The 24,378-nt window shown below is 43.6% G+C and overlaps 3 protein-coding genes across 4 annotated transcripts; all 3 read right to left on the bottom strand.

Annotated features, from left to right (window-relative positions):
- Nucleotides 1-1,785: 1,785 nt before the first annotated feature.
- Nucleotides 1,786-4,725, bottom strand: LOC307266301 (uncharacterized protein). The gene is made up of 5 exons (XM_080048281.1): nucleotides 4,500-4,725; nucleotides 4,063-4,224; nucleotides 3,916-3,970; nucleotides 2,173-2,240; nucleotides 1,786-2,023 (listed from the first exon to the last, which is right to left on the bottom strand). Exons 1-5 carry the CDS (start codon nucleotides 4,512-4,514, stop codon nucleotides 1,805-1,807), a joined length of 519 nt encoding a protein of 172 aa, XP_079904407.1. The 5' UTR covers nucleotides 4,515-4,725; the 3' UTR covers nucleotides 1,786-1,804.
- Nucleotides 4,726-5,395: 670 nt separating this feature from the next.
- brox (BRO1 domain and CAAX motif containing) lies at nucleotides 5,396-13,836 on the bottom strand. 2 transcript variants are annotated; one of them, XM_080047634.1, is made up of 13 exons: nucleotides 13,741-13,836; nucleotides 13,158-13,259; nucleotides 12,789-12,895; nucleotides 12,083-12,179; nucleotides 11,605-11,700; nucleotides 11,429-11,501; nucleotides 11,093-11,198; nucleotides 10,309-10,398; nucleotides 9,494-9,579; nucleotides 9,277-9,358; nucleotides 8,017-8,167; nucleotides 7,484-7,643; nucleotides 5,396-7,176 (listed from the first exon to the last, which is right to left on the bottom strand). In XM_080047634.1, exons 2-13 carry the CDS (start codon nucleotides 13,256-13,258, stop codon nucleotides 7,093-7,095), a joined length of 1,233 nt encoding a protein of 410 aa, XP_079903760.1. In that variant the 5' UTR covers nucleotide 13,259; nucleotides 13,741-13,836; the 3' UTR covers nucleotides 5,396-7,092. The 2 variants fall into 2 exon arrangements, with proteins under 2 accessions (XP_079903760.1, XP_079903759.1); XM_080047633.1 differs by having other exon boundaries at nucleotides 13,158-13,280; nucleotides 13,741-13,832.
- Nucleotides 13,837-14,459: 623 nt separating this feature from the next.
- Nucleotides 14,460-18,414, bottom strand: LOC307266036 (alpha-1,6-mannosyl-glycoprotein 2-beta-N-acetylglucosaminyltransferase). Its single transcript, XM_080047922.1, has 2 exons — nucleotides 18,312-18,414; nucleotides 14,460-18,209 (listed from the first exon to the last, which is right to left on the bottom strand). Exon 2 carries the CDS (start codon nucleotides 17,920-17,922, stop codon nucleotides 16,594-16,596), a length of 1,329 nt encoding a protein of 442 aa, XP_079904048.1. The 5' UTR covers nucleotides 17,923-18,209; nucleotides 18,312-18,414; the 3' UTR covers nucleotides 14,460-16,593.
- Between the last annotated feature and the right edge of the window lie 5,964 nt (nucleotides 18,415-24,378).

The following is a 24,378-nucleotide window of genomic DNA, read 5'->3' as shown; positions in this document are numbered from 1 at the left end:
CTTCCATTCTTTTTTCATGGTCGTACTTTACCTGTGTAAATGTCAACTGGCTTGTCATCTGATTTTATTCATCTCATAGCACACACCTGAATACAACTAGGATGTGTTGTCAGAATCAGAATTGGTTTTATTGTCAGGGACGTTCTCACATATAAGAAAAATGCCTTGGTCTGATGATGCACACAATAAACTACAATAAACATAACCATAGAGAATATATAAATAGAGCAACAAAGTACAATATGAGAGGACTATGTGCAATTATTTATTATAGAAGAGCTGCAATAATAATTCTTATAATTACTGTGACCTAAAAGCTTGAAGATTCTTAGTAATCTAAAACTGTGTGTCAAATTTTGGAACAGGAAATTCGAAAAACAGAATATGACAAGGCTTTTTTTATATGTGGAGTGGAGTTTGCAAAGGTGAAAGTAATTGCTGGAGGAGCTAAAAAAAAAGATTCAGGTTTCTTTTACTTGTGTTTTCCATGATGTTATTCAACCAATAGACCACTAGATGGCAACAAATACCCATGCTTGCACTGTTCTGTATATTGTATGTGCACAGTGCTTCTCGCTCGAGCTATTCAATTGAGGGGGGCGTCACGTGCAAACAATAATTTTGTGGAAAAAAGTGCTTCAAGCTCGAGCTTTTAAATTGAGGAGGGCGTCAAGTGGCCACAAACAGGCCGCAGCCGGACCTTGGCGGTGCACATTGACACATGCAGCAGAGGTAAGCTATAGAGCCCGAGTTCAATTGGTTTTAAATTGGTAATTTTAATAAATTACCTATTAAATACACAGCGGTCAATAGTACAACTTAAATAATAATATGAGTAGGCCTACAAAAAAAAAAATATAACAACAAAAAAATAACACTAGGGGGGAATAAAGACTTACTTAAAGACATTTAAAATAACGCGAGCTTTTACAGCTCACAATTCCATGATTAACCATCGACGACGATGACTTTAAAGGGCTGCAAAGGATTCAATACAATGACCCATGCAATGACCTCGAGGGCGTTTGATAGCTAACATTTAGTAGCCTAGCTTGAGCAACTTTAGCAATTGCCGTACATGCGGCTGGAAATTCTTGGTTTGAAGCGTTAAAAAGGGACATATAAGCTCGACAAATAGAAGTTATTCGGTAATGTAGTTATGAGCTTGGCACTAACATTGCCTATTCACGCCGCAAACATAATTTTTAATCAAACTTCTTATGCTTAGGGACTAAAGACGACGTAATGCAGATGACACAGTCATCGGCATGTTATTGACAACTTTTTACATTAAAGTCGCAGCAACATTAGCTCAATCTAAGCTACAGAAAAGCATGTTACACGCACGCGCGTTAACTTTATGACGTACCAATACTACGTTTTGCAGCACCGTAGACGAGGTGGCCGAGTGGTTAAGGCGATGGACTGCTAATCCATTGTGCTCTGCACGCGTGGGTTCGAATCCCATCCTCGTCGACACTTTTCAATCGTTTTCCATTCTTCAGAAATCTACGGTCTCGTACATGTGAATATTTTATAGATTAATACATGTTGTCCCCTTTTAGTAGACCAGTGGTGTGTGCATTCACGAGTTTATTCGGGTTGTTGTAAAGAAAAAACACAGTGTTTACACTGTGCTTTACACACAGAGAGTGCTTTACACACAGTTTTTCTTCACATAGTTTTATTTACACTACATTTCATAACCCCACCACACTCTTGAGCAAGCATTATTGCATCACTTGTTACAATTTAAATCAAAGCTTTTACAAATCAAATCCCCGATTCATTTGCTGTTCTTCTTTCAGCGTTCTTCCAAGTCATCCTCTTCTGCCTGATAGGCTCTGTTTTGACATCCTACATTTCTGTCCATATGTTTTTCGTCACAGCTCTGCTGGGGATCAGCGGGGCGCAGTACATCTCCTGTAGCTCCATAATGACTGCTGCTGTCTGGTCCAGAAGAGAGGTGGAGCGTCTCTGCCTGTCCTTCTATGCCGTTTTCTGCTGTTTGGCTGCTTGTTGTCTATGAGAGAGATGGAGGAAATGCAAGAGATTCCATTGATCTCATGTCTTGATAGATCACAAATGCTACTGAAGAGGTATCTGACACGATACTGTAAGGTTTAGTTTTTGACAGTGTACTTGTTTTATTGATTTATAATTGTACGTTACCTTGTGGGCACGATGATATTGATCTATGGCATACTGGTATTTGGCTGCATTCAGTCCTAGTGCACCAGCTAGTCTCTCCCCAAGGACATCACAAGTTTATGTTGGAAAACAAGTAACTCAGTGATATGTGTCTTCATGGCTTAAACAAGGCATTCTAAGGTAACATATATTAATGCTGTTGATTTAGTCAAAATCAGTGAACATCTTCTCATGCTTTGCTACCTGTCCGTATTGTGTGCGCGCTGTTAACATCTGGTTGTAATACACAGCCTAGGCTCTGTAAACTGGTATGTAAACAAAGGGAATGTAAACAAATTGGGCCCACCATAGTTAGCAACATGCCCCTATACAGAGCCTCTAGAGCTGTGTATTAACATTCAGTGTTTCCCCCAGCGCTTTATAGTTAAGGCGGCCGCCTTAGCAAAACCGGCCCCCCGCCTTGACTACTGACCGACCAAAAAAAAAAAAAAAATTAAATCTTTATTTTTTTTATTTTTAGTGCTTTTTAGCAAGCGCGATGTGTGATTTTTCATGGTCAGAAATGCGCAAAAGGCCGTGATTTGCGGTAAATAAATGTGCACATATGTCTCCAAGCGTTTCTCTCTGCTCAGACTATCAGCTGCTCTGTGTCGGGGGCTCTGCGCGCGCGACCGTCCCGCGCTGCGCGCGACTACGGCATGTACGCGGGAAACGAGCAGCAGAAAACCGACATTTAACCTGTGGCGATAATAAACGCAGTGCGGTTCTATGGGGATATTTAGCTGAACAGAAAGAAGTGCTCTGCAAAGCTAGACTAGTTTAAAACTCCACATCACCGTGGCAACACAACTTATCGGCTCATACAGCGCAGAGAAAAGTCTGATACATGCATGAGAGTGATGGCCCAGGCACCTTTCAGTAAGTTTACAGAAGTGTACACTGTAACTGTCTTTGAAATGCCTTTAGTCATTTTAAGGGGAAAACACTTTGTATTATTTCAATAATTGAATTATTTTTCAAACAGCATGCTTGTGTAGCCATACAAGATTTATTTTTCTGAATTTTAAATGCTGCTTTATTTTTATGTTTTAAATTTGGAAATACATGTTCCAAAACAACCAATAACCTCTGTATTTAAAAAGAAATCAAGCAAGTAGGCTAATAATAACCATATATGAATTAATCGCATCACAGTAGGCTATGCCTATTGTCCACAATAATCTCACAACAGCCCCCCATCCAAAAAGGAACTTTAAAAAGCACTTTGATACACATGTTAAGTGTATGGTCCATTATTTGTATTTAGTGTGTCTGCATGGTAATGCACCAAAACAGTAGAACTTTTCTTTAATTGTATTTTGTACCGTCTGCATGTTTGCACAAAATGTGCACATAGCAAACAAAATTGCACAACTGTAAGGTCAGTGTCATTCAAATAAACAGAACCATTTCTTTAGGGCGCATTGGCATCTTTGAGCAAAATACCCCCAAAATTTTCGCGCCTCCTGTGCAGCTTGACAGTGACCACCTTGACTAAGACATTTCCTGGGGGAAACACTGACATTGGATTTTGGATTACGAAGAGGTAGCCTACCGATTGTGAGGAGATATTCACAGATTTTGACCAAAAGGGAATTTGACAACAAGCTTTCTCCAGAATCGCTGACTCCACCTTAAAAGTTGAAAAAACATTCAAAAGTGCAGTTTGCATAATGGGTGAGCCATAAGTACGCCGTTAAGGTATTTAATCAGCACAGTGCTTACCCAGCAGGGAAATCCTCCCAACTAGAAAAGCCACATTCTTGAATGAAAACCTTGGCTGGAGAAGGAAGAGGCAGAAAAAAGATGACATGACTTGACATGGCTGCTACTTAATAACACCTATCCAGACATTTCTCCAAAGTGTCCCACCCTATCTGCAGGTTCTCTGAAGGGAGGCCTGCCTTCAGACTGCTCCTCTTCCTCCTCACTGTCCTCTTCCTCCAGAGTTTCACCGCTGGCAAAGTAGATGACCCTCCTCTGTTTGGATGCGGACGGACCCCCAAACTCTGTTTCTTGGACGTCTGGTGACATCTAACAGATTGCACAGGTCTTTACGTAAACACTTTGTTCTTAATCTATATCATTTAGCTGACACATTCTCTTGTAGCCCATTATCTTTGTCCAGCATGTGATCATTGTATAGGCTTTTTCATGTACAGGCTACATAGTGAAGATTAACCAATGGCCACTGGTATAGTAACACACAGCTATTGAAAGTTAGCTTAAACATTTGCCAGAGTGGCACTGAACACAACCTGAGCCGATTACTCTGTTTGTTTGTCTTGCTTCATTATTACAACACTTACTTCCTGGTGGTTCATTCTTCAGTCACTACTAGTCTTTCTTTGTGGCTCCAGTGCTACAACGTTAATTGTTTCTTTCTCATTCCAAAGCCACGCTGCTCCGTAGGTCCATCCACGCTGACTATTGTCCTGTGTGCTGACAAACACCTCCAGGATACAGGATCAGCCTTGAAACCAGAGACGCCAAAGACAGCAGCAGAGCAAACGTTAAGCCAGCCGGGCAAGTCTTTACTTACTACAATCACTTTCGTTGTTGGGCGTAAGGGGCCGGACTTACTGAAGTGTATACAACGTCATGGTTTATTGCCAACTGTACTCATATGTAGTAGGTCATATCTAGACCAGCCAAACATGCCTGTCACACCGATGGCATCTTGTATTCCATTTATATTATGCACAGGTTATAATGATTCATTATGTCAAAACTCATCACTGGTTGTATTGTTTCACTTGTTTATTTTAATTTAGAATTATTTTGAGTGTGCCCTTGATTCCCCCACAATGCACTGCATAAGGAAGGAGCTGCTGAGAAGTTTAATTGGCAACAATGCTCAAAAGTAGCAGTTGATAAACACACTATAATTTCCTCATTGGAAAAGTGTGTTGATGGATATGCTGACTGCTAAAGTGTATTATGCATCCTGTATAGATTTGCTGCGTAGAATAGATATGGACCACACCGCAGTCTTTCTGTCTCTAATCTAAAGCGGAAAAAAACCCTGATTACATCGTGTTTTTTGTTTTTCTTAGGCTTGATGATGCTCCTCAGACACAACACCATTGTTTTCACACATTAGCAGGTAACCATGATCAGTCAAACTGACGTCCACATGTCAAATTGGTGGAGTCGTGCAGGATGAGACTTTGTAACCATGTTGACAAAAGCACAGGAAAGAGTGGATTTTTATGGATGATTTAATAGCGTTTGAAATACATTGTACATGAAGCACACCATTAGAGGAGGAATAATGAGCTATTGGAGTGTACACTGCAATGGTGATCTGACAACCTTTTAATAAAGTGTTTCCTTGTAATGGATAAAAGGTCTAGCATTGGTCTGAGGTCAATGCAATGTTAAATGTGCTGTTACCGGTATAGCGAACAATGGTTTGAACGGCTCGGCCATGAGATCCCCCACTGAAATTCCTGCACAACTCAATATAAAGTGCAAAAGATTTGTTCTGAAATCCCATGAAGTGAGAAACTTAAGCTTGTTTGCTTTTCACTACTATTGGGAGTATCTCAGGGTAAGCTAATATACACATAGGGGCATAAAGGAGTATGTGTGAGCAGTACAGATTACAGTTCATACAAGTTTTCAGCAATTGATCATTCTGCTTTAACCAACGTGAATTTGTTTTCAAAGTGGGAGAGTTTTGGACAAATGCCCATGTCTCTCTCCCATCCTTGAAATGTGATAATGCTCATGTCCAGATATTTGTCTTCCAAGAAATGGAATAACCCTCAATATAGATGTACAGTACATACATTATGTCAACTACGGACATAGAAATGAAAATCAACATCACCAAAAGCGTATGATTTGAGTTACATAGAAACGTATACTGTCGTAAATGTTTTCTAGCCATCAACTAAAAGATTGTGACTAAACAATAGAAATAAATTAGGAGCTACTACTTCAAGGGATATATATCACAGAATCCCTACGAATCTTAAAGAATGATTCAGCCTCTTCCAGCAATAAAGTTTTTTAAAAGTGAAGCAGAAGTATAAAAAAAAAAAAACTTTATGTACAAAAAGCTACAGCACATACATCATGTGGTGATCTAAATCAAATGTTGATTGTAAACTGCTACAGCTAAAACAAACCAGCACCAGCAATAACACATGCATGTCCGATACTGGTGATTGCATTTTTGATTATGTTCCTTAACATAAATTTGTTTTATGAGGACGTTCTGAACGAATCATCTGAAAGTCATTTAGTAATACAGGCTGATTGTGGGAATGCTATTTTCTACATTCGTTCATTTTAGGAGGCCACATCACGTTCTAGGTAGTTGTCAATATTCAATATAAAAGTATTCCTATCGTTCCAGCCACTACTATTACTACGGTATATTTTTAGTTTGGATCCATATCCATGAGGCCATGTTAAATAATCCAGGTTCCATTATTTGAAGGCCAGAGCACTTCAGTGCCAAAAAGGACATGTTGAACACCTGCCACTGTTTAAGGGTAATAGGTTTACAATGCAGCCAAAGGCACCATTGATAAAAGGATGTCACCCATGAGGTTTATTTATAATTGTTCGACTTGAAATGACCTCATTTAAAGTCCTTACAGCTGACATGTACTTACAATAACGTGAAAGAAAATTCCATCTTCTAAAATGTTGCAGTTTTACTTTCTGAGAAGCAGTTAAAGATAAAGTGTATGATTCTGGCTTAGATGTAAGGACAATGTCAGTCATACTCAAATACATGTTACAGCGTAAATGTAGAACACCATTGATTATAATTACAAAAAAAAAAAAAAGTTTTCCTATGGAGGTTTACATGAGAAGAGATATGGATGCCATTGTTACAATATATAGTGCTGAATCGCGAGGCCAACCCTGGAATCTGTGGAAAGTTTAGGAGAGGACGCAGCCCGTGTCCTTCTGAGGCTTCAAATCAGGCTCCTTTACTGGTTTCACCTCCTCTTCCTTGACTTTGGCCTGGAGTTAAAGAGACAATAACACAAGCAATTAAAAGTGCGCACCGGAAGTGACGTCACTTCGACGGAGCCTCCAATTGAAAACAACCAGGGATGCGACAATATATAAGCAAGAGGCAAGATCAAGGCATATGTTACCATGAAAAAAAATAAGTAAAAGTATATCACAATTGTATGCTTACTGCATGCTATCTAGATTATTTTATGATCAGCTGTAGTATGTAGAATAGGAAAAAGAAAGGCCCTAGCGTTCTTTTGACTTAGGACATCATTTGTAGGCATTAAACTTAGAAGAGGAACCCCCGTACCTTGTCATTCTTGGCTCCCTTGGTCAGGTCAAAGGTTGCGTAGACTTCAGCGGTGCACTGCTCGCTGAGAGGCGGCAGCTCGAAGGCCTGAGGCTCAGCAAGGCCGTAACTCGCCTTTAGCTCCAGCTGGGGCGGCTCCACCGGGACCTTGTGGAAGTATCTGTTGAGAAATGTCCAAAGTAGCAATCAAACAGGGGAAGTTGTAGTGTTTAATGCTGCGTTCCAGTTCAACTGGGAAGTCAGAGTTTCCAGTTAAAAATGTAATAATGTTGATCTTTGCCATATCACAAAAGCTTTTTAACTTAAGTCTGATTTATTTTGAATTGCCTCAAGGGGGCACTCTTTGACAGAAAAAATATATATATGCCCTATCTGTGATGCAACAAGTATTTGTGTGTGTGTGTGTGTGTGTGTGTGTGTGTGTGTGTGTGTGTGTGTGTGTGTGTGTGTGTGTGTGTGTGTGTGTGTGTGTGTGTGTGTGTGTGTGTGTGCACATGCATGCGTGTCTGTGTCTCCCCCACCCACTAACTCACATAAAGCCATTCTCTCTCTGGCACTTCTCCAGCGTGTTTTTAATCACGCCCCCCAGTTTGACGAAGAACAGCTGCTCCGAAGGTTTGGCCGTGCTGCCCGGGCCTTTGGTCTGACGATACTCTTTACACAGCGCCTCGGCACGGGAGTAACCTGCACACAGACAAGAAGGCCTCGCGTTAACATCAAAGAAATCCATCTCTTCATTCATGAATAACCGCAGCAACACACAGGAAGCAAACACTCAGGAAGCACCTGTGTTTTGACAAGCAGTTCACTCTGCTTCAAATAAATGTTGCTGAACCCAATGGAGCATAATCTACGTCCTTAAACATTAGCTAAGATGGAACCCACACTGAACAATACATGTGTGCATGAAAATATACAGCACTTAATGTAACTAGACATTAATGAATGTAACATGGCAGGACACAATTAGTATATTAAATCAACCAAAAGAAGATGTAAGTACTTTTGTGTTTGCTGACAGATCAATTCAGAATGAAGCTGAATGAATTTTAGCTGATTCGATCACATGATGCACGGCTATATTTAAACTAGGGCTGTCAGCGTTAACACTTTATTCGCGATTTGATTACAGTCAGAGCATTAAATGTTTGTTCCTTTATCGAGTTAATTGCGTTCTCCTTTTTTGACCCTTCAACACACCCTTCCTTTTTGTCAAGCCATTGTTCTTCACTTCCTATTTGTTATACTTAAAATAAAATAAAAAAATCCAAAAGGCGTAAGTCAACAAGTCAATATGCACCTTGTGTAAAACAGAATTCAAATATCACCTATAAGCTTAGCATTCAAGTGAAGCTAATCAGTCGGATACCAACGGGCACACATGCAAAACAGCATTTTGGAGTGTGCAAATCGTTGTTGTTGAGGTATCATTTATTTTCTGTTGAGGGCAAGCTACATTTTTTTAAGTAGACATGGTGTTATCATTGCACTCCTCCTTCTGATTTAAAATCAAATCTAAAAGTTAATAGTAACTTTCTTTGGATTTTTTTGATTCCCAAAAATCATAAAATGCGAATAATTGCTTTACATTGTTCATATGGACTAAACGTTTTTTTTGTGAAATGCAATTTATTGGAATTTTAAAGATGCGATAAAAATGCCAATAATTGCCCTGTCACCTTTGTATAGTTTGACAGCCTTAATTTAAACACATCTACCAATTTACTAAATGTAATCCTTTGAGGTGCAGCAATAGATGAGGAAATAGTTTAATACATGACAGATATACATACACTTTTCGGCTTCCTGGAGAGATCTTATCGCCTCCCCACACTTGTCACTCGCCAGCAGTGTCACTCCATGGTAGCAGTACGCCTGCAAACAGGATGAGCATTATCAGAGGCTAGATATGTCACTTTTTCTACTGTCTTTGTAAAGAAAAATATGTTTCATCCAAAGGTTGCATGCTCAGTGAGGTTGTCTACGGCTTTGGGATGGCCATTAACTTACATAAGCCATGTAAAAGTGCTGCTTCAGCTGAAGATACTTCCTCCACTTGCTACTGCACTCTGGCTCCAAGGTGTTCAACGTGTGGTCTGCAGACACAAACACTGGCCTTTAATAGCCTGGTATTGAATGATTATAGCTTTTATTTGGTATTCTCTTGGTGGCTTCGTTTACTACCATTGTCTCTTTGTGTCTGTGGTGCTGCAGCAACAGCATGACAAAGGAGGGTTGTTGTTTTTAACCCAAAATACCTCAAATCAAAGATCCCTATGTTTTCTAGTTAAAATAAGGGTCACATAAAAAAAGATTTATATATATTTGATTATAACTTTCCTGATAAAGGCGAGACACTGCAGGTAAAAAAAAAATTATTTTCAAGCACTAGTCAATTTTAAGATTTGATTGTCTATTTTGCTTCCATAACATGTTTTTTTTTCATACTATTATAAATAAAAAGGTCCAAAATGTACAGTACATTTATGTGTTAATTTGACTAAACCTTGGCTCTTTGCGTCTGTATATTCAAATTCTCTGAACCAGTAATCTAAACTTCTAAAGAACTTACATCAACTAAACTCAATAATCATTCTCAGTTCTATACTGAAGGAAATGCTGTTTGTGTAATACTTATTGCTATTGTAGTGTTATACAGTAGGCACCTTACAACACACACAGTTATCTCCATGTTTTACAAATAAACCTGCATAGAATGACTGCTGTGCATTGTACTGTGGTTTGTGCATCACCGATAAGGTCCTCGTCTCTGTGTGATTAATTCAACAGACATTTTCACATTCAATATGTGCCAAAACACTGACCAGCTTTCTGATAGAAGTTTGCAGTCTCATATGACAGCGCTGCGATGAGTGTGGCGTTGTGCTTCAGCTCAATCGCTCTGGCAATTGTCACTGTGAAAAAAAAAAAAAAAAACAGATAGCTCAAAAACTCAAGCATGGACCAATACCATACCCAAGTTAAGATTTATATTGTTGCTTCAAAAAGGCTGTGTTTTGCTCCACACTGCACTGCTATTATACTGTGTATATTTCACTTGTGTCCTAAAGTGACATGTAATGTGATGTGACTAGGGATGCTACTCACCAGGGAATCAAGATCCTTTCTCTATTGACCAAGATCTAAAATGACACAGTTTTGTAACCGTAGAGGCTGAGCTACACCCACCCACACTGTTCTTACGCTCAAAAAAGGGACAATATGTGACATTGTTTTATACGAACACCGTTGTACAGGTTAGTTAAATAAAAACAAATGTGGACAATTGCTGTAGGGAATTAGATATAAAAGTGTCAGTTACAACTTACAACCAACAAAGTAGTTGCATCCTTAAACTTAACTTAAGTTATTCCGTTTCGTGTTTAAAATCCAGTGCCTAAAAGAATGTTCAGACATACTTAGCTGGAGGAGGATAGCTCTATTTGGACATGCCGTAAACTTTGTGTTTCAGAAAGTAAACTTCAGTAATAGATGGCGCTGTTCACCAATTGCAATACCACTGTGTTTGATAGACAAGCAGCATGCCAGATGCACGATAGATGAGGCTCCAAATGATTCCATCGGCGTTCCTGCCTGGAGCTACTTTACCTTCTTGTGCCTCTGCTTGGCACTGGATGATATATGCATCCATCACTCTGGGCTCCAGGTCTCGGCCCTTTTCAGCTGGGGTGATGAGACGAGGGATGTGGACCTCCTGTAGACAACATGCATTTACATTTTAAGCTATTGATTTATTGTTACTCTATGCATTTCCTTGCTATGAGTTTGGGACTGTGTGTTTGTATTAAAAAGTTGACAGAGGCTCCTCCACAAGCCAGGGGAAGTAAAAATAACCAGAAGTGATTTTGGGGTCTTAATAAAAATCTGGGTTTGACACATCCAATCCCCGCAGCTCTGTAATAACCGTCTGTGGATGCAGCTCACCTTTAGGTTTTTGAATATACCAGCAGCAACTTTCAGGCTCCGGTGAACATCTTTTGCTTCGGTCTCAGTAATGCTATTGCACAGACAAACAAGACGAAAAACGTTATTTAAAAAATGTCAAGAATCTTCAATAAACGACTGAATTTGACATAAATACAATCAGCAATAGCACATACTTCTCTTTCCCTGCTAGTCTCGAGGCAAACTTGGTGTACCAGAGGGCTACATTGAAGGCCATGGAGACCAGTTCAAAGATGGCGTCCTGCTGTGCACTAGGAGGAGAGAATGGAGAGACGGGAATAAGCACACTTGTGTGAGATGTTAAGATCAAATGAGATAGAGGACAGCATTGATGTTTGAATCGTATTGCCACTAATGTCACATGTAAGAAGAGAAATAGATTTATTTATTCATGTCTATAAAGTTAGTATTGATCTATACTGTCCAGAATTCCCCTCTTAGATGCTTTGCAATGCCAATATCAATGTGACATCTTGAAATTGGGGGATAATGGCCACCTGAAAAGCATGTTAGAATGTTAACTGTGGCCCTCCTTAAAACTGCAACCCATCCACTATATAGCACCAAACGGCCATGGAAGCTAGATAAAAGGCTTGTAAGGACACTGGAAGTATTCAGTCCGTGTGTTTGTACCTTGGTGTGTTTCCCTGTAAGGTGTCAGTCCACTTGAAGTTTTGGATGAACCTCATTTTGTTCTCCTGTGTAGTTCCGTCCAAGGAAGAGATAAAGCCTATTGTATCATAGCAACGATATTTATATAAAGAGAAGCTGATGGTTAGGTGCAAAGCAAAATCAAATAAATTAATGCCATGTTAGAAAGCAAACAAAGACACAATTTACAATAGTTAACAATACGATCATTTACAGTAACAATATAAGAATGCAATTACTTTTTTCAATCAAAGTGATGGGTGATGGCATGCCAAGATCATGCTTATTAACTGTACAAATTTGAAATGTTAGCATAACATAATCAACTGGCTTTTTAATCTCTTTAGCGTCATGTTTTGATGATTATTATTTTTTCCTCCAGTATCTTTAACAGTTGGGGAAATGATCTTGTTCCACTCTGTCCATCAGTATAATATGCATCATTTTCTCTATCAGCTAGTTCCAACTCTTAACTGAAGCAGTGTGATGTTTACACTTGGTGAAGTACTCGAACTCAAACAAAAACTGTAGATGTTTCTATGGCTGCACCATTTGTTCAAATGGAAACAATTCAGAAGAATTCAGCCTGTCTCAATTGGTACCCAGGAAAGCTTTGCGATTTCTGCTAGAATGAAACATTCTGTGTGACCAATGTTTGACTGCAATATTTGCTGGAACGTAAACCAACCTTGTAGGAGGGAGAAGTATGCGTCTGTGGCGTTTTTCATAATCTCAGAGTTGCAGGTGACATCGGTGAACATCTCCAGCAGCCTTGCCCTGGTTGTCCTCAAATCACTAAACGTGTAAAAACAAATAACAATCAATTGGTCTGCTGGTCTGCATATTACTTAATTCAGAGTGGTTATTCCACACACAAAAAGGCAGTGTCATCATATGAGCAAAGAGGTTACTTAAATGTGGTCACAATGACAGTAGCATGCCACAGCAGGGCAAGGACAAAAACAATGGACTATTTATGTCCTTCTGTCATGTCACAGTGACAGTAAAACATGATAACAACACTGTTCTCTGCGTATTATGCAGAGATAACACATACTTGCATATCTTATTGGCGGCGGGGCTCCCTGCCACTCCGTAAAAATTAAAGGACACGGGCGCTGTTGCCTTCAATGGGTTTCTGTGAAACCAGTGAGCCATCCTGTGGGTGAGGAGGGCACACCTTAAGAGGGTAGAAAACATATTGACAGCTCATGTATATGTATATATACCATGTGACAGAGACAGTGAGGTCTCATAGTAAGGTTTATAGTAAGTAGGCATCATGGGCTAGCTTATGTGTCATCTCGGCTAACGTCATGTTACCGATACGGTCGCTATATTTCGCTAGCCGTGTGCTCTCAAGGCACTATTTGCCCATTCCCAAAGTTGCCTTATTGATAACTGTATTTTAAAAATTGACATTGCCTTTTAGTACTTTGAATTGTGTATTTATTGTGATTGTTTGCCTGTGTATTGTAGATAAAAGCCCATTACGTAAGCTACGGGCAGCAACAGCTAACGGCTAACAGTGGCTACTTCTAGAAACGTAAACGTGAATAAGAGATGTGACAACTGACTTATCATACGGCTAAACCAAGTGATTGACATGGTTTATATGAAGTTTAATCTTAGGTGTTTACCTGTCGTTCAGAGGCTGTAGCTTTGGTTTTTTTGGTAGTCCGAATGGAAAAGTATCACACTGATAACAACTTACTTCCGGAAATAAACACGGAGCAGTGGCTGGCCAATGAAAGGGCGTGGTTCCGTCACATGACGTGGGCACGGAAAATACCTCAACTCTCCAACCAGCTTAGTTGTTCAAGGTTCGGTGGCTCCTAAAGGCAAGGCCCCAAACCATTCATGATGTGACTATTTCTAGCAGCCGTCAGATCACTCACTTATAATTTGTGTGAAACCGGATTAGTCTAATTAGTTGTCGTTGTATTGTTTTATTTGAAAGGTCCCTTCATTTCCTCTCACCATTGTTTTGGATGTTTTCTGCAAACCAATCTGGTTCCAATTATGAGCAAACCACAAGACAATGTCCTCAGAGTTGTCGAAGTTTAGTTTGCCGGGTTGGTTCCACAAACAGCTGTAGATATTTAGAAGAGTTGCCTTGAAATAAATGCTACAAAATAAGGGATGACTGAAAAGAGAATAGCCTCGTTCGACTTGGAGCCGTCTTGCTCAGACCTGCGCAACTATGACGCGCGTCTTGCTGAGCGCACAACAAAAATGCTGCGCGCTCAGCAAGCCGAGCGTCATAATTGCGCAGGTCTTAGCAAGACGGCGACATCTCAAACGAGGCTATTGTTACCAGTTATTTTGTTTTAATCACAATGAGACAAAAAAATTAAAATGTTGCCTTTTATTTTTTTCCCATTTGGCAAACAATAAGTGAACACAGTATGCCTATTTCAAGTGATTATCGAAAAAACAAAACAAGGAAACAAATAAAAGTTGGTCTTATTTTCAACATCTCACTGATATATGAATCATCAAACAACCCAAAAACACACACACGTGCCAGAATAATTCATTTTTACAAAGCACATCTTTATGTATTTGGCCGTTTGTATTGTGCTTTTAAACATAAAATATAAGATAACCAATTTCATTATCACATTTCATATTTATCGGCCAGGAATCTCCATTAGGCACCCATGAGGTGCACCCATATATCTGAGATGCAACCACTGATTGTACAATTTTTTTTTTTCAATATACTTTTTTTTTTACCATTCACATTCCCTCACATTTTCCCTCAACAGCTCACTCACCAATAAAGGCAACAAAAAAACATCTACCAGAAGAACTACAAGTCCCCAGCTCAAATAAATGCATATAAGTACTTGGTCAACAACAATGAGATCAGTGCACCTTTAAAAAAAAAAATTCAAACAAGTTTAGGCACAAAGGAACGATCAAAAAGGCACTTTTGGCATCGACATGCTCTTTGTTTTACACTGTAAAAACATAAATTAATCTAATAGAGGAATATATATTTTTTACATCTCTTTGCTTTTTTATAAAATCCCAATGCTATCATTCTGTTTTCATTCGGCTGTTATATCCCAAAATTAAATTCTTACAAAGAAGGTGAAAATACAGAAACGCAGAAAGACAGGTGACCCTGATGTTTGCACAACGTAAAATCTTAAACAAGACTCCAAAAGGTCACTTTTCACATATCTGAGAGCAAATAAACCGTCACAACCAAAAGGGAGGGGGGGAAAAAATCAACATCAAGCCGGCTCTCTTTTTGTTGCAACCAGGGATCAGTGGGAAGTAGGAGGCTGATTCAGTGAGTGGTGTCAGTTGGCCTCACCTCAAAAAATACCGCTGGTTTCAACAGACAGAAAGCAAAGGTTATATTCATTTACACTAATAACATCACTTGCATGAAACCGTTTTGACATGACATGTTCAACAACTTTCCCATTACATTTCAAGATTGTTATACACATTTTGATCAAATCTACAAGTGTGTCAGCATGTGCCTTTTTGTTGTGGCACTTAAACATCGTACCATTAAAAGCACGCTAGAAAACATTGATGATTCATAGAAAGAAATGCAAGTCCTTGAGTCACCACACATTTACATGTTGAAACTAGTTGAAACCTCTAGTGAATAAACATCCTGTTCGGTTTTCTCAGTCAAGGAATAGATTTGCAAATAAAATTGCATGGTGTGTGTAGTACTGTATATGCACTCTATCTGTCTCAGACTTAAACACGCACAGACACACATGCATGAGCGCACGCACAAGTACACTCACACACCCTCTGATAAAGTTTCCTCTTATTTCCCCATCACTGTGCAAGAAAATCAAAACATGTTTTGGCTTTTAAGACACCCAGAGATAAAAACAGCACTTGTGCCATGACATTTGTGACAAACTACACAATTATCAAGAAAAGTATTTGGCAACTGCACGACTTTGGTGATTCAGACTATGAGATTTAAAAAAAAAACAAGCTGAAGTCTAGGTGTGTGTGCGTGAAACATGTTCATGGACTTGATTTGGTCCCATTTCTCGCTGGAATAGAACTTTAAAAGGGTAGATTCAGCGATTTTTTCAGTGATTATCTCCTCAAAATCCTCTACCTGTATTGTGTGTGCGCTGAAAAGAAAAATCCAGTGTGAATACACAGCCTGAGTCTATGATCTGAAAGAAGGCATATCGATAGCCACGGTTGGACCCCTTTGTTTACATACCAGTTTACAGAGCCTAGGCTGTGTATTAAAAACCCGATTTTTCTTTCGTAAACACACAGTATGGACAGGTAGCAGATTGTGAGGAGATATTCATGGATTTTGTAAAAAAGTGGTTTAAACAACAAGCTTTCTAGATAATTGCTGACTCCACCTTTAACTCACTCACAAAGTGAAAACACAACCCACTGCAGCTTCTGAAAAAACCCTGAAAAGTTGTGTATGACTTGAACACCAATGAACATTTGACCCATTTTTCTGATAGAAAAGCCACCCCTTAAAGACGATTGGCGTAGTTATTGCATAGGCTATGGTCTCTAATGTCCCCCCATCCTCCATTCTTCATGTGGGGCTGGTGCTCCACTGGTCCTGCATCTGTAAGGACAAGAGACTTAGGAAAAAGAGCGCTCTTGGCCATCTTAAGGCTCTCCTCTGCCTTCTGCGAGGCCCACTCTGGCCTGCAGTCTTCCTTCTGGTGAAGTCCACAGTTCCCCGTGTGGAGAACCCTGGAGCCCTGCGCTGCCAGCACCTTGAGGGGCTTTGTGATGCATGCCCCCGACAGGTGCTGCACAGTCCAGTCCCAGTTGTAGTCGTCGTAGGTGCAGAATTCTTTGCTGCAGCCCATCAGTTTGTAGTACACCTCCCTGGAGATGCCCATGCCTATGTTGTGTTTAGTGGACAACCACCCAGTGGTCGACACCTTATTGGACTTACTATTAAAATCAATGAGGTCGTTATGGTTACCCAAAGCCAGCATATCGCAATCGGGGCAGCTGCTCTTCCTGAACTCTTCTATGGTTTTGTAGAAATGGAAAAAGTCCGGGAAGATGTAGTTGTCCTCCTCCAGGAAGATTGCAAAGCCAGTGTAGCCCTGCAAGGCCTTCACTCGCTCCCACACATAGTGCAGCTTCCACCACCAGTGGTGCTTGGTCTGTGTGATGAAGGCCTCCCGGTAGTGGCCGTAGCTGTCCGGGTACATGGCGTTGAGGCATCCTGTTTTGAGCGCAGCGTCCTTGGACAGGTCTCGGGGGCAGTCTCGAGGATCCTGCCCAGGAAACTCAGCGGGATATAGCTGAGTGCTGAAGGGGAAATAGATTTGCAGCACTTTGCAGAAAGTTATCCCTTGCACAATGGCGTTTATTTCCTCCGAAATGTAGTCATGGCTGAAGATGACCAAGAAGCGGTGTACTTTGGAGGCTCTTTCCAGCGACTTGACGAGCAGGCGGAGGTATTCAGGCCTGTTGTGGACCTGCACGACCAGCACCAGCTGGAACCCCGGAAAAGCATCCGCATTGAGAACGCACTGCTTGTAGTTGGCGCGGTAAACGGACTGTGTCAACTCTGACAGCGACATGTAGTTAAACGTCACAGTGCTCTCCTGGCATCCATGAGCTAAGTTGTGTTGTCCAGTCGTGTCATTTTCAGACGATAATAACACACGTGTCACAAACAGGGATACCACGAAGGAGACACCCAGCAGCGCGAGCAGATGCTTTTTGATCAGCCGTATCCTCATCTTCTCAAACAAACTGTATTCACTGTACTGTATACTGTTTACTAATATAGGCATAGGCCTAAAGTCCGGAATAACAGCCTGTGCTTTCATTCACCTTATCCTGATTATATGCCCCTGTAAAGCACTTTGAATTGCCTTGCGTCTGAATTGTGCTAGGCTATAAATAAACTTGCCTTGCCTTGCCTTATCGCTCGCGACCTCATTGTAAACTCTGTCCTCGTGCGGTGAAACTCCCAACTTTTAAGTAAAGTCCAACTTCGCAGTCAACAAAGTGCCATAGGTAATCTTGACGGCTGCTCTCCCTCTCGCAGGACTGTCTCTTCGCTTAAAAACCGAGTCATTTGCCGTTAGTTTTGTTTTGTTTTGTTGTTGGCCACCTGTAGATAGAGCAGAAGAAAAGCGAGCGGAGGTGAGTGAGCGCCGTAGACAAAGTTATGAGATCATTTGGCGTCAAAAGTAGCTAACCGACAGTCGGTTACCGTAATTTTCGCTTACTCCCCACTGCCTTGCACTAGGTGTAACGTGACAGCCCGCTCATAACCAGGAAGAGAATGATGGGACTCTTTATAGGTCCATGATCTCCACTAGCCAAACCACTTATTGACTGCTGACGTGTACAAGGCAGCCAACGGGGGGAGAGACAGAGCTCGCGCGCTCAACGAATCAGTGGCAGTGTAATATGAGCACGACATAATTTGAACATATTTGCATACAGTGAACAGTATGAATGTCTCCTATAGAAATTAATGTGCATGTACTGCAGTAACACCTGAACAAAACCCACCCCAAGAAAAAAGCTTTAGGTTAGCTTTGTCAGGTTGTAGTAGCTTATCTGAATCCGTTTTGTGTTGTGAGAAATGTCGCTCCTGGGGTGTAGGCCTATCTGAAGCTATAGTCTCAAATGCTGGAACATGTGTTATATATAATAGGAAGGGGCAACATTACATCAGGAGATGGAACCAGAAGGACTGGTTTACTGTTGGATTACTGGGGCTATTTGGTTTCGAACCCAGGCCTAACTAATGTAGGCTACTAAACCAGGGGTGTCAAATATGTCCATATTCACAAAGGGCCGAATTACGACATGATAATCACACTAAGAGCCAGACATGTCGCTTAATGACATGCCTTCTTTTTAACCCAAAAATTAAACAACATATCTAGGTATATAACCTGCGACGTCACCCTCTTAAAATAATGGCCAAAGTAATTTTTTCAGTTTTTTCAGGAAACACAAAAAAACTTAACTAAAGATTGATATATTTATTAATCATTTCACTCAAACAGGTTACGTCAAAATATGACTTGACATTTTGATAACAATTTCTGTCAATTGTGTAACAACATAATAGGAATGAACCCTTTTAATTCATGTTTAACTTGCGACTTAAGCCATTTTTCACCCTTGTAAAATTTCCTTTGTCACTAAATATTCCTATATTATATAACACACTGCACCTTTAAATGAACTGAATTGAGTATGTTCTCAAACAGCATGTGAGATGTATCATGGAAAATTTGCATATTATACTTTAGCTGGATGTGTTTTTGAGTGCAGACGTTCCCACACACCCTAAACATACCAACAAAAAGATGTGCTTGAAGCAGACCCAAAGGCTATAGGCTATGTACGTTATGTACGTTATGTGACATGTAACTGGGACGTTCACATAGTCTAAGGGTTCATAGGGTTTACTCCGAGCAATGACACAACCTACACTCCCACCTGCAAAGTTTACAAAATGTATAAAATCAGTGCATAATGAAATGCATTTTTATTTTAAGATTATTTTTTGGCATTTTCAAGCTTTATTAGAGTTGAAATGGGGAGACAGAGAGAGAGGGGGGATGACCTGCAGTAAAGGTCCACGGGTCGGATTTGAACCGGCAACCACTGCAACGAAGGCTGAAGCCAATATGGTACACGCTCTATCCACTACGCCACCGGAACGGTCCAATTAAATGTATTTTAACCGAACAATGGTGCAACTGCATTGAAAACATGACAATTCATAAATGGTATTGGTCATACAGAATGATATACAAAAAACCTTTTTAAAGAAAGTGTCTAGATAATATACAATTGTGGAGTAGGCTACATTAAAAACTGATCTATTGAATATCTGCAAACGTGCGCACACATTAGCGGGCATGACAAGAACAACCAACAACATCTGAGATAAATTGAGAATAACAAAAAAAAAGTCAAGCCAACAATGTACTAGTGTTCTAAGCACTGACTCGAGGGGCCTTGTGAACTGCTTGAGACCGCTACACTGTGGCACTGTATATGCGCTTAATATGTGCAAAAAAAAAATATATATACATATATTGTGGCGTGTAGAGACGGGAGTCGGAGGCGGAGTGTCAAAAGACGGAGCTAACTGCTTTAATGACATTAATACACTTGTCGAGTAACAACAACGGAGCAGACAGTAAACTCTTGATAGTCTCAAAACGCCAACAAGACAAAACAGGAAATTCCCCCAGTCATAACAGTTCCCCCGGAACCCCGGAACTTCAGTTCCATAGGTGAATTATGTAAGATCACTACACAAGCCCCCCCAGAATTCACCCATAGTCAAAGTCCCCGTGCCGGAAAGGCACGATGGCCCGGCCGCGACTAGAACGAGTGGCAGGGGCCGAAGAGGGGAGGGGCGTGGTGGGTGCGGCAGGACCAAGCCCAGGACTGGGCGGCAACGGCACCGACAAGGCGGCAGGGAGCCCAGCGGGGCGTGGCAACGGGGGGCGTCCACGGCGCGGAGCCTGGGCCAACTCCAACGGTCTGGAAATGTCCACGTGGGCAGGCTTGATCCTGTCGACAGAGACAGTCTCGGGCCTACCACCGACGTCCACGACCAGGCTCTTATCCCCGTGTTGCAAGACCCTAAACGGCCCGTCATAGGGGGGGCGCAACGGTCCACGGTGGGCGTCGTGGCGGATGAACACAAACTCCGCCGTGTGCAGATTGGGTGGCACCAGGGAAACGGGGGTGCAGTGATGCGAAGTGGGGACGGGTGCGAACTGCTTGGCGACCTCCAGCAGAGAGGACCGCTGCCTGGCCGCCGACCAGGGTGTTGTGGCGTTCGGAATGAAATCCCCTGGAACTCGCAGCACCTGACCGTAGACTAACTCGGCAGACGAGGACTGCAGGTCCTCCTTAGGCGCCGTCCGGAGCCCCAGCATCACCCAGGGAAGTTTGTCCAACCAGTTGCCGTCCGTCAAACTGGCACGCAAGGCCGCCTTCATGGAGCGATGGAACCGCTCGCACAAACCATTAGCCTGAGGATGGTATGCGGTAGTGCGATGCAGTTTAACCCCCAGATCCTTGGCAACCACATTCCAGATCTCCGAGGTAAACTGTGCACCCCGGTCGGAGGAGAGGTCCGAAGGTGTCCCAAAGCGCGCGACCCACGTGCCGATAAACGCACGGGCCACATCGGAAGACGATGTCGAGGTGAGTGGCACAGCTTCAGGCCAACGCGTCGTCCTGTCCACCATCGTGAGGAGGTGGGTGAAACCATGCGAAGGGGGGAGTGGCCCCACCAGGTCGATGTTGACATGGTCGAACCTCCTACCAGGGACGACGAATGGCTCCAACGGGGCCTTGGTGTGGCGGTGCACTTTTGCACGCTGACAGGACACACACGAGTCGACCCAGGCCCGTACGTCCTTCTTCAGTCCTTTCCAGACAAACTTCTGAGAGACCAGCCTCACGGACGCCCTCCTACCGGGATGGGACAGGCCGTGTATTGCCTCGAAAACAGCCCGCTGCCAGCCGGCAGGGACCAGTGGCCTGGGCTGGCCGGTGGAGAGGTCACACCATAACCTGACCCCTGAGTCGCCGATCGCCACTTTTTCCAGGCGCAGCCCGGTGTCCGAGTCTTTGAGGGACTGAAAACCGTGGTCCGTGGCCTGTTCCGCACTCATACGCGAGTAGTCGAGATCCAGCTGCACCGCGCCGACGATCACTCTGGAGAGGCAATCCGCGACCACGTTGGATTTGCCAGCGATGTGCCTGATGTCCGTGGTATACTCAGAGATGAATGACAGCTGGCGCTGTTGGCGGGCGGACCACGGCTCGGCTACCTTGGACATGGAGAACGTGAGGGGTTTGTGGTCCACAAAAACCGTAAACTGACGGCCCTCCAGGGCGAAGCGGAAATGACGGATTGCCAGCCAGACGCCGAGCAGCTCCCTGTCGAAAGTACTGTATTTGCGCTCCCGGGGTACCAGCTGGCGGCTGAAAAAGGCGAGCGGTTGCCAGGCGCCACCGTCCCACTGCTCTAACACCGCGCCAACCGCGTAGTCGGACGCGTCGGTTGTGAGGGCCACCTGAGCTCCGGGCAACGGGTGGACCAACAACGCGGCCCGGCTCAATGCAGTCTTAGTGTCCTCGAACGCTCTGTCCCTCTCTGCAGTCCAGTCGACGTCTTGGCCGGGCGCCTTGTCCTTGAGGGCCTCATACAGCGGGCGCATAGTGTGGGCCGCCCGGTGTATGAATTGGTGATAGAAGGTGACCATCCCCAGGAACTCCCGGAGCCCCCGGGCCGAACGTGGGCGGGGAAAGTTGGAAACAGCCTCCACCTTCGACGGAAGGGGGACGGCACCATCCCTGTTGATGAGGTGCCCGAGGAACTGGATGGACGGCACCCCAAAAACACACTTCGCCGGGTTAATGATCAAGCCGTGGCGGTCGAGCCTTGTGAAGAGGGCCCGGAGGTGTGTGAGGTGCTCCTCCTCCGAGGAACTGGCGACCAGGACATCGTCCAAGTAGACGAAGATGAAAGGCATGTCCCTCAGCGCCGAGTCCATCAGCCGCTGGAAGGACTGGGCCGCGTTTTTCAGGCCGAATGGCATCCTGAGGAACTCAAACAACCCAAACGGAGTGACCACAGCTGTCTTCGGGACATCCGCAGGGTGCACCGGAACCTGGTGGTAGCCCCGCACAAGGTCGACTTTGGAAAACAGGAGCTTCCCCGCCAGATGCACGGAGAAGTCCTGAATATGGGGCACTGGATAGCGGTCGGGCGTGGTGGCGTCATTCAGGCGGCGGTAGTCTCCACATGGGCGCCAGCCGCCATCCTGCTTCGGAACCATGTGGAGTGGCGAGGACCACGGACTGTCGGAACGGCGAATGATGCCCAGGCGCTCCATGTTGGCGAATTCAGCCTTAGCAACCGCCAGTCTCTCCGGAGCGAGCCGTCGGGCCCTGGCATGGACAGGGGGCCCTTTCGTCTCAATATGGTGCTCCACACCGTGTTTCGTCGACGTGGACGAGAAGGTTGGTTGCAGCAGGCTAGAGAACTCTCTGAGCAGCCGCTGGTACTTGTCACCCTCAGAGAGCGAGCTAGAAAGGCCGTCGTATGTCCCCTCATCGCAGACACATGCGAACGAGGAGAAGGTCAATGCGTCCACCAGGCGCTCGTTCTTGACATCAACCAGCAGCCCGTGTGCGCACAGAAAATCTGCGCCGAGGAGGGGGAAGGAGACGTCGGCTGTAACAAAATCCCATGTGAACCGTTGACCTCCAAAACATAAATCCACAGACTTCGTGCCATACGTTCGGATCGGGGTGTCGTTGGCAGATGTCAAGGGAGGGCCGTGCAACCCGCCGGCGGCGTCGTCCACCGTAGCCGGCACCACGCTCCTCTGTGCACCGGTGTCGCAAAGGAATTTACGCCTGGAGAGGGTGTCCACGATGAACAGCAGCCGGCCCTTTGTGCCTGCGCTCACGGCCACTACTGAGCGCAGGCCTTGGCGTTTCCCGCCGCGTTGAAAGTGCACGGAGAGCGGCACTTTTTTGCCTTGGCCCCGAAACGTGCATGGAAATAGCACAAGCCCGCAGCGGTAAGGCTGTCGGTGGACGCGTGTCCTCCGCCAAGGGGAGCGCTGCTGCCCGCACGAGTGTAACTGCGTGTCGGGGCCAGCACATCCGGGGCGAAACGCTGGGTGGCCAGAAAGAACCTGTCTGCCTCCTCTGCCAGAGCCCGTGGCTCCGTGATGGATGTATTCGCGAGCGCTGTCTGGACGTGTGGTGGCATGTGTCGCAGGAAGAGTTCGATGAAAAGGAAATTTGGTACCTCCGTGCCCAGCAGGTTTAACATCATTTCCATATGTTCGGAGGGTTTGCTGTCCCCCAGGCCTTGAATGGCAAGAAGACGCCGGGCTCTTTCCGATCTTGACAGTTCAAAGATTTTGAGGAGGTAAGCCTTGAGCCCTGCATATTTATTTTGGGCAGGAGGAGATGTAATAAAGCTTACTGCCCTGGCTGCAGTGGAGCTCTCCAGTGCTGAGACGACGTGGTAATAGCGTGTGGCATCATCCGTAATCCCACGGAGGGTGAACTGAGCCTCTGCCTGTGCGAACCACGTTGCCGCGGACGTCTCCCAGAACTTCGGCAGTTTGAGAACGATGGAAAGCGCCATGCTGTTGCGATCGATATTCAAATCAGTCTCGGAATCTTCAGCGGGACTGACGTCAGGGTCACCAATGTGGCGTGTAGAGACGGGAGTCGGAGGCGGAGTGTCAAAAGACGGAGCTAAC

This window comes from Ammodytes marinus (genome assembly GCF_949987685.1).
Source record: "Ammodytes marinus genome assembly, chromosome: 19".
Taxonomy (NCBI): domain Eukaryota; kingdom Metazoa; phylum Chordata; class Actinopteri; order Uranoscopiformes; family Ammodytidae; genus Ammodytes; species Ammodytes marinus.
Note: the sequence above shows the minus strand (reverse complement) of the source record. Positions and strands in the feature narration are given on the sequence as shown.

Bases quoted from the DNA above. Each gene is read 5' to 3' on its own strand.
- LOC307266301 (XM_080048281.1), bottom strand. The intron at 3,971-4,062 runs GTGGGACACTTT...TTCCTTCTCCAG, and splicing joins TCAGAGAACCTGCAGATAGG to CCAAGGTTTTCATTCAAGAA. The intron at 2,024-2,172 runs GTAACGTACAAT...TCTCTCTCATAG, and splicing joins AATATCATCGTGCCCACAAG to ACAACAAGCAGCCAAACAGC.
- brox (XM_080047634.1), bottom strand. From the start codon at position 13,258: ATGGCTCACTGGTTTCACAGAAACCCATTGAAGGCAACAGCGCCCGTG. The intron at 11,199-11,428 runs GTGAGCTGCATC...TGTTGTCTACAG, and splicing joins GTATATTCAAAAACCTAAAG to GAGGTCCACATCCCTCGTCT. The intron at 9,580-10,308 runs GTCAGTGTTTTG...TTGTGTCTGCAG, and splicing joins AAACTTCTATCAGAAAGCTG to ACCACACGTTGAACACCTTG.
- LOC307266036 (XM_080047922.1), bottom strand. From the start codon at position 17,922: ATGAAAGCACAGGCTGTTATTCCGGACTTTAGGCCTATGCCTATATTA.